This window comes from Syngnathus scovelli, chromosome 22 (genome assembly GCF_024217435.2).
Source record: "Syngnathus scovelli strain Florida chromosome 22, RoL_Ssco_1.2, whole genome shotgun sequence".
Classification (NCBI taxonomy): Eukaryota; Metazoa; Chordata; class Actinopteri; order Syngnathiformes; family Syngnathidae; genus Syngnathus; species Syngnathus scovelli.
This window is the reverse complement of record NC_090868.1, coordinates 5,107,659-5,121,908: the sequence shown is the minus strand read 5'-3', so window position 1 is coordinate 5,121,908 and position 14,250 is coordinate 5,107,659. Positions and strand designations below refer to the sequence as shown.

The 14,250-nt window shown below is 44.2% G+C and overlaps 1 protein-coding gene across 1 annotated transcript in view; it reads left to right on the top strand.

Moving 5' to 3' along the window:
• plxna4 (plexin A4) overlaps positions 1-13,908 on the top strand; it is a 105,918-nt gene extending 92,010 nt beyond the window's left edge. The window contains exons 22-32 of the mRNA XM_049761660.2: positions 574-842; positions 2,321-2,387; positions 2,454-2,600; positions 2,674-2,833; positions 3,816-3,919; positions 4,493-4,592; positions 5,315-5,505; positions 6,907-7,076; positions 9,483-9,695; positions 10,952-11,102; positions 11,707-13,908. Of these exons, the coding sequence (XP_049617617.1) occupies positions 574-842; positions 2,321-2,387; positions 2,454-2,600; positions 2,674-2,833; positions 3,816-3,919; positions 4,493-4,592; positions 5,315-5,505; positions 6,907-7,076; positions 9,483-9,695; positions 10,952-11,102; positions 11,707-11,802 (1,668 nt within the window). The 3' untranslated portion in view covers positions 11,803-13,908. The remainder of the gene's footprint in view (positions 1-573; positions 843-2,320; positions 2,388-2,453; positions 2,601-2,673; positions 2,834-3,815; positions 3,920-4,492; positions 4,593-5,314; positions 5,506-6,906; positions 7,077-9,482; positions 9,696-10,951; positions 11,103-11,706) is intronic.
• Positions 13,909-14,250: the final 342 nt, after the last annotated feature.

Below are 14,250 nucleotides of genomic sequence, written 5' to 3'. Positions count from 1 at the left end.
CAAGGTTGGCTACTTTGTCCCTTGATGAGAATTTGCCAGTAATAAGCAATATTAATTAGGCTTTAATTGGTATAAATGTCAGACTGCGCGAAGAGACGATATGCGACGGCAGCCTAATGAAGGAAGCAGAAGGCTGCTCTTAGGTGTTTGACGCGTGCCAAATTGTTATTGATGTGTCGTCAGGGGTGACAGAAATAGTCCAAGTGATGGAAAGGATACAGTAATATTCCGGCTTGCGCGCTGATGAAAACACAAGGCAAGATGACAACTGCAGGGACTGCAAAAAAATGGAACGTTAAAAGCCCAAACTCCGTAGATACTCGTTAGGAAACAAACATGGAGGTCGGAAGCTCCAAACGCGGCGGTTGGTATAATCGTCTCGGAGTTGCGGCGGGCTCGGCTTTGAAACAGCGACGGCATCAAAGCTTCTAAGCGGGCTCTCGAGAGGCTCGCCGTTTTTGGTACGCTGACGAGACGAGTCACAATCTCGTTTGAGAATTTGGTCGTACTTCTTATACTTGGACTCTATTCTCATAAATACTGTAATTGTGATTTTTTTTTTTAACGGTACAGGTTCCAGGCTACCGACAGGAGCAGGTGGAGAAGGGCCTGAAGCTGTTTGGCCAGCTGATCAACAACAAAGTCTACCTACTGTGCTTCATCCGCACTTTGGAGGCGCAGCGTGGCTTCTCCATGCGAGACCGCGGCAACGTGGCCTCGCTCATCATGACAGTTTTACAAAGCAAGCTTGAATACGCCACCGACGTCCTAAAGCACCTTCTGTCCGACCTCATCGATCGCAACCTGGAGAGCAAGAACCATCCCAAGCTCTTGCTTCGCAGGTAGGACGAATTCGATCCATCAACGTCAGATAAAATAAGACTCGACAAATTCTTCTTCGGAATTTATTCCCTCACGCAGTTTGCATGACTTCTGTCACCATCTTTATTTCTGCCTCCCTCCTCTCCCTGCTTCCTTGATTGCTAAATCAATGCTAACAGCGTATCTCTGGCACAGCTTCTGAGCACGGCTACCCACTGATTCTTCGGCCAAGAAGTGCTGCATGTGTGCCTACCACACACACACTCACACACACACCACACACACATCATTCCATCTGTCCCATCTCAACCTGCGCTGAAGTACAAGCACCAGGCAAGCTAACTAACGAGAGCCTTCCACAACCATCTGTCGCAGTCTCTGCCGCAATCTCCTCTTCCTCCTCCTACTCTTCATCCTGCCGTGCAGACACACTGCTTGTACACACACACACACACACGGTAGTTTACTTTTGAGTAGTATTTACAGTATGTTGTCAGCCTAGCTGTATTTTTACTACCAGCCAAGTGTAAAAGCGACGTCGTCCCTTTCCCTCCTAAAATGGTTGCCATAATATGGATGACACGTTTTTGTCAAAATACCCAAAGGATAAACAATGATCTTGGTCAAAAGTTTTACAGCAACCCAAAGTATAAGATTAGCTTGAACTGGTACAAAGGTGAGGTTGAAACAAAACACTTCACTAGCATAACCAGGTAGTCTCAAGACTTAAACCCAATCAATTTAGTTCTAACTGTCTCGAAGAGTTTAAGCAAAGCACCAGAATTGATAACTGTTTGTTCAGTGCTTTCATTTGATCCTTGTCCGATTTTCTGTGAAGAAAGAATCAAACGTTGCTTGGTGACCTTGACGCAGGATGAGATTTGATGGGGGGGTGGGGCATAGCGGCGAGAAAGATAATCCACCCCAGGTGTTATGCCAGACAGACCCACTGGCACGGCGGGGCTCGGCGTGAGGCCCCCTTCAAGTGGCTATCTGGGCGGCGAGAGGGCGGGCGGGCTGCAGGTGGCTGCCCCCAAGTCTCCGACAATAGCTAATCCTAAAATATTGATGCCTCTAAATGTCTGTCCACCCCGCTGCCGGCCAGAAAAAAAAGGATATCAGATCCTCGTTTGTGCCCTCACTAGCGACGCTGATGTTTTTATGCATTCACACGGATGCCAGGCGCTGAAGGAGACACGTATTCATTTGCTTTCTATTGTGCACAGATAGAATGTCAGTCCAGTGAAAAAAAAAAAAAAAAGAATTTGATAATGAGACCAGTGTTCCTACAGGGAGCACCATCAATCTAGCGGGATCAAATCAAGTCTTTTAATTGCTTTGCATCGCGTTCAAATCCCAGACACAGGTTTTTTTTTTTTTTTACATTTTGTGTCACCGCAATTATGTTTGTGTACCCAACAGGCATCATAACGATGTTGACACAGAATACTGATAAGGGGATAACGTCGTGTTTATTATGTGTCGGGTCTCTTCGCAGGACCGAGTCTGTGGCGGAGAAAATGCTGACCAACTGGTTCACCTTTCTCCTTTACAAGTTTCTCAAGGTAACAAACTTTTAACGTTTGTCTCCGGTGGTGAAATGACTTTTCCGTCTCTAAACCTTCCTACAGGAGTGTGCGGGTGAGCCGCTCTTCTCTCTCTTCTGCGCCATCAAGCAACAGATGGAGAAAGGTCCTATTGACTCCATCACAGGAGAGGCGCGCTACTCTCTAAGCGAGGACAAGCTCATCAGACAACAGATCGACTACAAAACGCTGGTGAGAAAGAGGAAAGCATCACTAAGGCCTTAAAGTATTATCAAACACATTCTGGTTGTCTTTGGGTCCTCAGGTGGTGAATTGCATTCACCCGGAGAATGAGAAGAGCCCGGAGATTCAAGTGAAGGCACTCAACTGTGACACCATCAGCCAGGTGAAGGAGAAGATCCTGGATGCCATTTACAAGAACGTGCCGCACTCGCATCGCCTCAAAGCCTCCGACATGGACCTCGGTATGACCATCTCCTTTGACTCTTGGACCTAATAGATTCCTTTTCAGTTTCTAATTCTTAACTCTCCTTCGATCCACACCGTCTTTTATGATTTTCGTAACGTTCACTGTCAACAGGTAGCATTTTCCTACGAGTATATTTATAACCGACCCGAATCTCGTAAGAGCCCAGCTCATCCCGTTGGGAATAAGGACTACGCTTAAGTGCGACGATTGCTTTAGTGTCTTCTTTTTCCGGGACACTCCAGGATCAAATTGTTTTTCCCTTTGGGTCGCCTGTTATTGATGGAGCTCTGGGAGAAGCTTGTCTGGGAAGATGTATTCTACGGCTTTACATTTTTAGATCCATAAATGTCCATCGGCTGGTGTATGAGACCCAACCATGGTTGACTCGCATAATCGACATATTGCAGTATGCACAATCTAATTGCAAGGCCTGATAAGGATAATAGGCTCGAGGAGGAGTGTCTCCTGAGACAGATTTGTCCTGAGTGTAGTTATCCAAAGGCCTTGTGGTTTATTTTATTCTCACTCTGTTGCAGTATCCAGCAGGGCCAAGAACAAAGAATCTGCTTTGTTGTGTGTGTGTCCTCACATGTCTTGTTGGCTATAGGGAATGTGTGTAAACTACAAAATAAGACACTTTCCCATAAGTCTTTCTGATTGTGCGCGAGTCCGTAATAGAACTACACACACATTTACACTACTGAGTCCATACGTGAATTGGCATAATCCCATTTACGAGTTTATTGTTTGATCTATTCCTCGTTTGGTTCACTGGGACTTGTTGACGGGTGCTCATTTCCATCTTGATAGGAAGATTTTCTGTGTAGCTTCACGATGGAATAATAATAACAGGACATTCCGGTGATTCCGCTCAATCCTCATGTGATCGCTGTTTTGTTTCTTTCCCTTGCCATGATTGGACTGGGGGATGATGGGTTTATCTTACGCACCTGTTGATTGCGCGACTCCTTTCACAGAATGGCGTCAAGGCCGAGGCCAGCGTGTGATTCTTCAGGACGAGGACGTCACCACCAAGATCGAAGGAGACTGGAAGAGACTCAACATGCTGGCCCACTATCAGGTAACCCTCATTGTGGTTCCATTCAGCATACCCATAATAGGAGCATGTCTAAGGGTTGCAAAGACGCGGGAATACAAAAGACGTCCCCCCTCACCCACCCCCCCTGCCTTCACTTGATATCAACATTGTAGATTGAGTGAAATAATGATAGCATCTTAATAATCGTGCATGCACAAAAAAGGCCCCGGGTACTTATTCCCTGTCCCATCCAAGCAAACAGTGATAGAGATCACTTCAATTAACCCTGCATCGTGGCGACTCCCATTATTCACAATACTCTCACACTGTGTGTACGTGTGGCCCAGTTGTGTTAATTGAAACCAGTATGGATGAGCTGGGAAGTGACAAATCCATTCACACACACACACACGTTCTTCGCACCTACACACAACTCATTCCTGAGAGGAGCCCATTATTATTAAATTGAGACGTCACACAGGCCCACACCAAACCGTCAGTCATCGGCGTGGGTGTCAGGTATAATCACATCTTCCGATAATAATTCACTCTTTATAAATTAGTTCGAGTTCTGTAAAGTTCAGATTCTAATGTTGTCGGTTGAATGTGCGACAGGTGCCTGACAACGCCGTGATGGCCTTGGTTCCCAAACAAGTAACGGCGTACAATTCAGTGAACAACTCCACTGTGTCTCGAACGTCTGCCAGCAAATATGGTGAGTACATGCTTTTGACAGTCTTGTCCCGATTGGTGGATGCGGAATCGTCATCTAGCACTCTCCCCAGGTGGGGGTCATATTAATCTATATTCAGTAGGCTTTGGATAACCTTCTGTGATCAGATGTTTCTACCTGGAGTGACTGCTGAGGATCGTTGCAAGCATTATGCAGTGTTTATTTGTTCTCCGGTCAGCTGCTGATCAAAGCGAGCAAGCACATCAGACATGGTGCAATATTAGCCTGTGAAGTCTCACCTTTTGCCATCGCTCAATCCAATTAGCAGAAGCTAGCAAGAATACGGCGACTCTCTTTCTTCAAACCCCAGTGCCATCCAATTACCATGGAGAGTGTTGCTGAAAAGATAAAACACCTTAAGAATGACACAGGAATCGGAATTAGTTTTAAAAACCTGACCCAGTGAATACTCAGACTTTCTGCAGGCATCTCCTCACTCTTTGCCTCTAAGGAGCGATTGATTGCTGCCAAAAAGCTGCTGATCAATTTCCACTCACACTGTGTCAACATTCAGTGAGCCGTGCGTTTTGGAAATGTCATGGCCCCGCTCCATCCGCCGGGTGGGCACGTCGTATTTTAGCTCTTCGATTTTATGTCAGCCAGTGTCTCGTCACCCCCCCAAAGACAAAGATTTAACCACTTTTCAGGATCTTGGAAATACACTATTTGGTCCTACTTTTGATTTCATTCTCCACCCCGTGCAGAGAACATGATCAAGTACACTGGAAGTCCCGACAGCCTGCGTTCCCGGACGCCCATGATCACGCCAGACCTGGAGAGCGGCGTCAAGGTGTGGCACCTGGTCAAGAACCACGAGCACGGTGACCAGAAGGAAGGTGACCGTGGCAGCAAGATGGTCTCCGAGATCTACCTGACCAGACTTCTGGCTACCAAGGTGAGGCTAACACTCAGCCTGACCTCCATCCAGCATTCCCATGACTCAGGAAAAGTCTCTCCCTCGTTTGCATATTCATTTGCAGGCATCATCTCTTTGGAGAGGATTATTCAAATGTATTCCACCCCCCCCCCCCCTTGAGGCGCCGAGATGAGAGAGAAAGTAGATAGTTTGGTAGTTTTGTTTGTTTTTCTCCTCTCTGGAATTGGGCGTTGACATCTTATCAGAAGGGCTCGAGAAATGAGGTTGTTTGAGCTTTTTCTGCACACAAAAAAGACATTGTGAGTTATTTAGAGTGGGACAAAGCAGCAGAAACAATACAGCAAGGTCTTGGAAGGGGAAGGTGGAGAAATTATTGATTTGGATTTGAGCTAGTGTTGTAGTGAAGACCACACCAACAGAGACCAAGACTATTGAGACTTCAAGTTAATATCCAAGAAGCGTCTCTCACTGATCAGAATAGTACTGGTTTGGTCTCGACCGGTCTTGATCTAAAATCCAGCCGAGACACAGTAACAAAGGAAGCTGAAACTAAGACCCTGGTGTCGAGCTCAGTCTCGAGATCAATACCGATCTCCAGAACTCCAACACTAATTTAAGTTGCTTTGAACTGGTGTGGGATAGCTCTATTTTTATAAGTTGAAAACACAAAAGACACACGAGAGACATCGAACAAGACGTGTTTTATATCATCTCTACTCATTTTCGACATGAACAGCACTCAGTGTTTGCGCTGTTATGGCGAGCTGGTGTTTTGCCGCCGCCGGGGGAAGAAGAGCAGCCGGCGGTGATGTCTGCCGACGTACACTCTCGAGATGGAGGACGTGAAATGTCATTGCCTCGGTACTACACGCTCGCTATACGTCACATCTCCTTGTCAGATAATAGTCTGGCAAAAAGGGCCCATGGGCTTGAACCAGTGAGATATGATTCTATCTACATGGCGGGGGGAAAAAAGAAAGCTGTCAGGAATGAGGGCCGCATTAGAATTACAGTTATGATTGTCTGGCTAACGGAATTGTCTTCTTCCTCTGATTCGCTCAGACACTCTAGCCCAAATTGGATTTTTATTTGCCTGCACCTCATTCCTAATAGGAAACCTCTGTCCTTTTCATTGCATCCCATCAGCTCATTCCTCCTCATTCTACAAGAGGATTAGATTCCGGCATCGTCTTTGCGCCGCTTTTTCTTCTTCCTGTCAAGTCGCCAACATTAAATCAAATGAGAGTCAACGATGCAGTGTGTGCGGGAGCTAATCCGGCAACACAGAGCGGTTTAGGTGATGCTGCTTCTGTTAGCGAGACGCTATGGAAAAGTCCATTGACACGTCATTCACAACATTACAACTTGTATCCCTTCCATGTTTTTGCCAAGTCCAAACTCTCATTCTTTCTTTTCCAGGGCACGCTACAGAAGTTTGTGGATGATCTTTTCGAGACCATCTTCAGCACAGCGCACCGAGGAAGCGCCCTGCCGCTCGCCATCAAGTACATGTTTGACTTCCTGGACGAGCAGGCCGATAAACACAACATCCACGACCCGCATGTGCGACACACGTGGAAGAGCAACTGGTGAGCTGAGAACGGTTGTTGTTTGATCCCAAAGTGATATTTTTGGCCGGTGTGCCACAAGCTTCACCGCAGGCCTAATAACCATCCGCCATCTTAGAGGCGCGCTGCCAACAATCTCTACTGGCAGACATTTTTTGGGGCCAGAACTCCCACTGGAAATCTCCACGGTCACAAATGCGCGATTAATCGTAATATGTGCTGATGAACTCGAGGGTGGCGAGGGGTTAAGTGAGCTGTGAAGGAGGGGCGATGAAATAATGAAAAAAGGCAAGTGGACTCTGTGGGAGTTCAACGCACGCTAATATCTTATTAGCCTTCTGACCCTTTGCCAAAGATCCCAGCATGCTTCATTCACATGAATGTGCATCAAGGGACAAATAAAGAGGTGGACATGGAAGGAAAATCATCATTTTAGAGGCATTATTTAGATTTCCACAGACATTAAATGTCTTACTCAACATCATGTCATCGGTCGACGGTAGCGATTTGGACGCTAGCAACCAGTTGTGGTAGCGCTTGTAGTGAAACATGAAGTTGGAGGAGCTGCCACTTTGTTTCAACTAACTCCAAGCTGGTTTAAAAAATAAAATGTTGAACATTGACCCTTCATACCTGCTTTCCCAGCAGCTTGGGAACTACCTAGCAAATATTAGGCGCGAAGCTAACTTGCGCTGCATTAGCTACTAGCTTCAACTGGCTTACTAGTTGAACACCTAACGTGTTGAATAAGCTTCAGATCTAAAAAGTATTAATAAAAGAGGGCAAGGGGTAGCTAGCTAAACACGTGACATATGAAGCAAGACACAAGATGGCGAAGCAATGCTAACAACTAAGAAAGTGAAACACCATTATCAGTGCTTGTTTAAATTAATGTCAAACAAAATAATAAAAATGACACTCAAAGCACACACTATATAACACATTCGGAAATAGTGCCAATGCAATTTATGTACTATAAACTCCTGGAAATGTTTTGGAGACTAACGTGACCAACAAAACACAATGTCATACTGCATCATCAATTTTGTCACACAGATATTTTGTCAACCATAAATATTACATAATCTTTTAAGCCAAGGCTCCAAAATAAGCAACAACATAACAGCTCTAATGTCACATTGTATTTATTTGACAAGACTGACGTTTATATTACGCGACAGATCCCGGCGGTTGGGGTTTAAACAAAACGCACGGATGAATGCCATGTAACATCTCCAGAATTGACCCAGCAGGAAATAACTGCAGACAATTCTGTGATTCTCCACACTGTTGATGATGCGTGGGTGTTATTACGGCGTTTCTTTTGAACACGCAGAATCATTTGAAAGAACTCAAAGAACGGGGCAGCTGGGGCGGCTTAGCGGCAGCCTAAATATCCCTCTGATCCCCCTCCTCACCTAATCCCTCTAGATTCTTTGCTTCGATTAATGTTCAAGTCATAATGTAGACTTTTACTTCCTGTGGTCCAAATCCTCTTGTGCTAGATTGTCCATCTTAATAGCTTTGTGGGCGTCCATGGAGCGGTGCTTTTTGATCACCCCTCCCTGTCCCACTCCCCATGATTGCATTTCCTCAAACAGCCTCTATGTCTCAGTTTTTGCCGCTTTGGCCAAAAGTGCAGACGATTGTGAAAATGCAGTGATCCAAGTAGCTCGCAGTTCTAATACAGCTCGAGCCCAGCAGCGTTCGCATCCAGATGAGCCAACGGTGATTCATTTTGTGAGAAACAAGCCTCGCGAGTAAACGGCCGTTTTACAGTATGTCTTTATTATTCCGGACAGGCACAAAATAGGAGACAAACAAGCCAATATGGACTGTGTGATTATGCAGTCTCCAGTGAGGACCCCCATGGTCAACGCCTTTTACTGAATATAGAATGAAGCATGGCAACTGTATTATGTCACACTTAATTACTATTACCGTAATTCGTTTGTTATGGTATAATGCTGCCTCGTGTGGCCGCACTTATCGCAAATGCCAAAAACTACCACTGCATCCTATATATCGTTTTCTCACTAACATTTAATTAAAAACTACAAATCCTACTTATTGTTATACTATGTTGTCTTACTGTAAACAAAACCCATTTAGATCTTTATCGTAAGACATTTTGTATTGAAACAATGAGTCATAAGACATTGTTGACAAAGTCGATTAATTGATGATGTCATCGACCGGTTTCACGTAAAGATATTTCAACGGACAGTTATCAGGCACATTATGGCACATAGAATCAAACTTTACTCAAATTCAATTCGACAAAGTGCACTGTTGATTTTTGAGAAAATTATACGTATATTTTTTTTAAATGCGCCTTATAGTCCAAAAAATACGGTACTCGCTGTAGACTGAACGATACCTCCTTCATTCAGTGCGTTATTTTATTTCTATTCTTTGCCCTGGCAGCCTACCTCTGCGTTTCTGGGTGAACGTGATCAAGAATCCTCAGTTCGTGTTCGACATCCACAAGAGCAGCATCACCGACGCTTGCCTGTCTGTGGTGGCGCAGACCTTCATGGACTCCTGCTCCACCTCGGAGCACCGCCTTGGGAAGGACTCGCCGTCCAACAAGCTGCTCTATGCCAAGGACATCCCCAGCTACAAAAGCTGGGTGGAGAGGTGAGGTCAAGCCCGACGCTGCCGGGCTTTGATTCCGTCAGTCCAACATGATGAGAAATCGTCATCTACGAACCGTGAAACGCATTTGGAATGATTAGTTGGAATGGATGCGAGCACCTTGCAGCATTTTTGAGTGTGTGTGTGAGAATATACATGCAGTCATTTGTCCAAATGAGCCTTATATTACATTTACTCGTCTGAGGATGCTGGGAAAAGGCTCGTGAATAAAAGATGGTGCCGCGCTGCACGTTATTCATGCGCCGGCAGCTTTTGGAAGCAGGCGGCAGCGTATGTGCGCCGGCTTAAGGCTCAGCGGTGCCCTCATTAGTCATGTGTGTTGTGTTCCTGCAACCTGCCAGGAAACTGATTTACTGATACGTGCGTGCAGGTGTGAGGATGCTGATTCATCAGAGTTTACGCCCGAGAGCTGCTAGTTGAGTAGGTTAGAAGTTTTAGAAGTAGGAATAAGGACCGCAACTCGCTGTATAGGTTGAAAGTAGCTTTAGGATGTTTGTGTCATTAATTTAAGGACGCCAAGTGGAGCGAGTTGCAGAGATGATGACACTTTCCATGAATTTGATAGCCTGGTTTGATGGCCTCCACCAGACATTCGCGGCGTCGGCCATTAAAGTCATTTGTTTACAAGTGCGGCGGCGTACGGGTCAGCACTTTTCCGAATCGGACATTTTACAGCCCTTTGTTTGATTTAAAAGTGGATCGTTGTCGTAAAATGGTTTCGTATAAAAAAAAAGGACACGCAGGTCGGTTGTCCAATGGAGCATTTATTGTGGCAATATATTAGTTGTTGAGGATGTTAAACAGGATGTGTGTCATTGGCTTGTATTGTTCTGTCAACACAAAGAAAGGAACATTTGAATCTTTGTCATACTACACATGATGTCATGATATATTGTATTTCCATGGCACCTTGCTAAACATATCATAAAAACGTATATATGTATATTAGTGCATATATATATATATATATATACCATTATACCACTCCCTCTGCTGCACACATGTGCGCTACACCACCCAGCCAAAAAACAAAAAACAGCGCACTTGTCCTCCAGTTGGATAGAGCTGCGGGATTTAAATATGCAAATAAGCAGCTTTAATTAACATTGCTGATGGATGCAACACAGCTGCTGCTGCTGCTGCTGCTGCTGACTCCAACCAAGTGTGAACGCGTGCTGTAGTGTTCAAGGTTGAAACCTCTCGATATTATGTGTGTGTGTGCGTGTGTGTGTTTACAGGTATTACTCAGACATCAGCAAGATGCCGGCCATCAGCGACCAGGACATGAACGCCTACTTGGCGGAACAATCACGCATGCACATGAGCGAGTTCAACAGCATGAGCTCTCTGAGTGAGATCTACTCCTATGTGGGCAAATACACTGAGGAGGTATGTGTGCACCACAAATATTATTAATATTATTAGTGCAGTGAAAACTTTAATCATGGGGATACGTTACAGACCCATGTGATGTACATATACATGAAAAAAATATTACTAACTGAATAAAACATTGTACTTTATTTATTGAAAAATACAATTGTACAAACAAACCATATAACTTCATGTAATGTCCGTTAGCTTAATGCTAACATGTACAGTGAACCTTGAATTAAAAGCACTGTATGGTGGCTATAAACTCAACTCATGACATCTGAAGTTTGCTGTCAAACTCAACATAAAATAATGAGAATGACATAAAATTATTTCATGTATGCTAGCTTAATGCTAACAGACAATGCTAAACAGGCTAACAACCAGCATCTAGGTGGCGGTGACATTCTGAGTCATTGTAGTTGTGAAACTCTTCTTCATTTGAGATGTCTCGCACACTTGAAGAAGCCGCTATGAAGTTATTGTGATTCACAAACTGTTTTATTCTGTATGTCCCCTTTATTTATTTATTCTAAACAAAGCATACACTAGAGAAAGAGATTGTTCCTGATTCTTGGGCACAATAACTTCCCTCGCTTTGTGTGTGTTTGTGTGTCAGATTGTCTGTGCACTGGAGCAGGACGACGCAGCCAGGAAGCAGCGGTTGGCCTTCAAACTGGAACAGGTGGTGGCCTTCATGACGTTGGAGAGCTGAGGACCGCACTTCCCAGGGTGCCACTGGGAAGAAGAGAAGAGACATCCCCCCCTCCGCCCTCCCAACCCTTCCGCCCACCGTCCGCACTCTTGTCCGACACCGAGCCGTGCCTGAGCGAAAACCTGTTCCTCTTATGTTTTCATTCCTGCTTCCTCGATTGAATTATTTTGGGTCCCTCATCCGCTGCTGCATACAGACACCGAAAAAATGTTTTACATTTTTACGTTGCCTTTAAGAATGTACAAACAGTAATGCTTTCAAATCGGGAGGAGTGCGACAAATTGACGGCGGTTCTACGGATCTTGGACAGGCGACTGGGATCAATGCAAATATTTTGTTCCTTTTTCTCTCCCTTGTAGCTGGATTTGCATTCAAGACTGAGGTTAAGGGCTCAGGAGGGTACTGACAATGCTGCAGAGCCCCCTCCCCGCGTCCCCATGACCCCGACATTAGCACACGTTTACTAGCATTAGCTTCCACGCTTCCATCTGGCTAAAAAAAATAAACAACTTTCTCCTCTACCAAGCCCGATGCGGCCCGATGGGCTCCTCTGTAAGAAGCACACAAAGATAAAGTGTGTGTGTGTGGGTGGTTTGAGAGCACACATACACACATTTACACACACGAATCAACAATGTCCTGGGATGTGCGGACATACAAAGTTGGTCAGCCTAAAAACCAAAGGAGCTTGACATTTTCAACACAAAAAGATGTATTTGTCAAGTGCCACAGAGGAACACAGACAACAACAACAAAAAAATACAACGAAAAAGAAAAAGGACAACCACAAAAAAAAAAAAAAAAAAAAAAACCTTGTGACTGGAACCTGTGTGCTACTTTTCTGACCTCAGTTTGTGGAGATGCTCCGTGGCTCCTGGCTTTTCCACACCTTTCTTTCCTGTTTTGCACAAGCCTTCAATGTGGACGCCGGCCGTAGTGTAGCCGCGGAGGCGCTGGTGTCGTCTTCGCGCCTCGGAAAAAAAAAAAAAAACTGAACAATGGTGCGACAGTGAACTGAAGACTTGTCGGATGAGCGAGAGAGCGAGGCCACCTCTTGTATCCTGTGAAGCTCTGCCCTTTCTTTTGCCTTGACAACGTGCCCCATGTGGTGATGTGAATGTGCGGAGGCCGCCCTCGGTCCACCTTTATTGGCTTTTTAAGCGCATGTAAAACCATTTAAGAAAAAACTTATTTAAGGAGAAAAAAAAAAAAGAAAAATAAGAACTCTAAGCCTTGCGATGATGATGTGGATGTGTTTGTTTAACTTTGTTTTGCTTGGAAGACTGGAGAGAAGGTAAAGCAGATAGCCGTATTGAAGTTTAAGGTGGAACCTTTATTCAGTTGACGCTGCAGAATCTGATAATTAGTACACAGTGGTGCCTTGAGATACAAGTTGAATTTATTCCGAGACAATGTTCCAATCTCAAATCATCTTTCCTCATTGAAATGAATGAAAATTCCATTAATTCGTTAATATCACCCAAACGAAGGCTTGTATCTTAAAAAACTTGTATCTCAAGACTCCATTGTGCACTAAACCCTTGCATGTTGACCGATTTGGATAAAAATTTAGTTGTCGACGGACTGGTCTCGTCGGCTGTCGTTCACATTCTGCAGCCCGAAGCCGCTCGCGGGGTGTACGCTGGTCACGCTGGCTGTCAAACATATCAAGACATGGAGATAGAGAAGATTGCAGTAAATGGGTAGACTTCTAAATTAGCCGTGTCCTTCATGTAGCTAAGCTAAATAAACACTGTGTGTAGAAGCCCTACCAGCCATGTGTACATACGCACCACCGAGTGACAGTACAGATAAAGTTTCCACCTTGAAATGTTTTGTAGGAATTACAGTACAGATGTCCTCCTAGCTCAGTATTATAGCAGGTGTTTTACACACATACAAAAGCAGAATTTTACTAGACCATATTTGAAAGATAAAGAGTATCTTATCAAGAGATCAAAACAGCCTGGGGGGATAGAAGGTGAGCTTCTCTAACTTTGTTATAATTAATTGTATACCTGTGTATGTAAATATAATGCATTCCTATTTTGCAGTCCAGAACAAAATACTATTTGTAATATAGAATAAACTTTATTAAGAAACCAAGGATCTTATTGTTGTTGTTTTTTTAATGCAGGATAATTCCCAATAGGTACAGCCAAGAGGTTTGAAGGAATGGGGTCGAAATACAAAAAGTCCTGCCTAGCTACAAAAACAGATATGCTCAAACCTCATTGAATAAAGTACATAAGCAGAAAAGTATATTCACATATTAAATCAATAAAATAAACACTTTAAGCATATAATTATACTTACACACCAAATCAATAAAGAAGACATAACTAGACATTTTTGATAAGTAGTAATGAGAAAGGTTTTTATAACTTTATGATTTGATATATATTTCTGAGCAATTTGAAATAACAAATGTCTTTTGATATTGCCTAA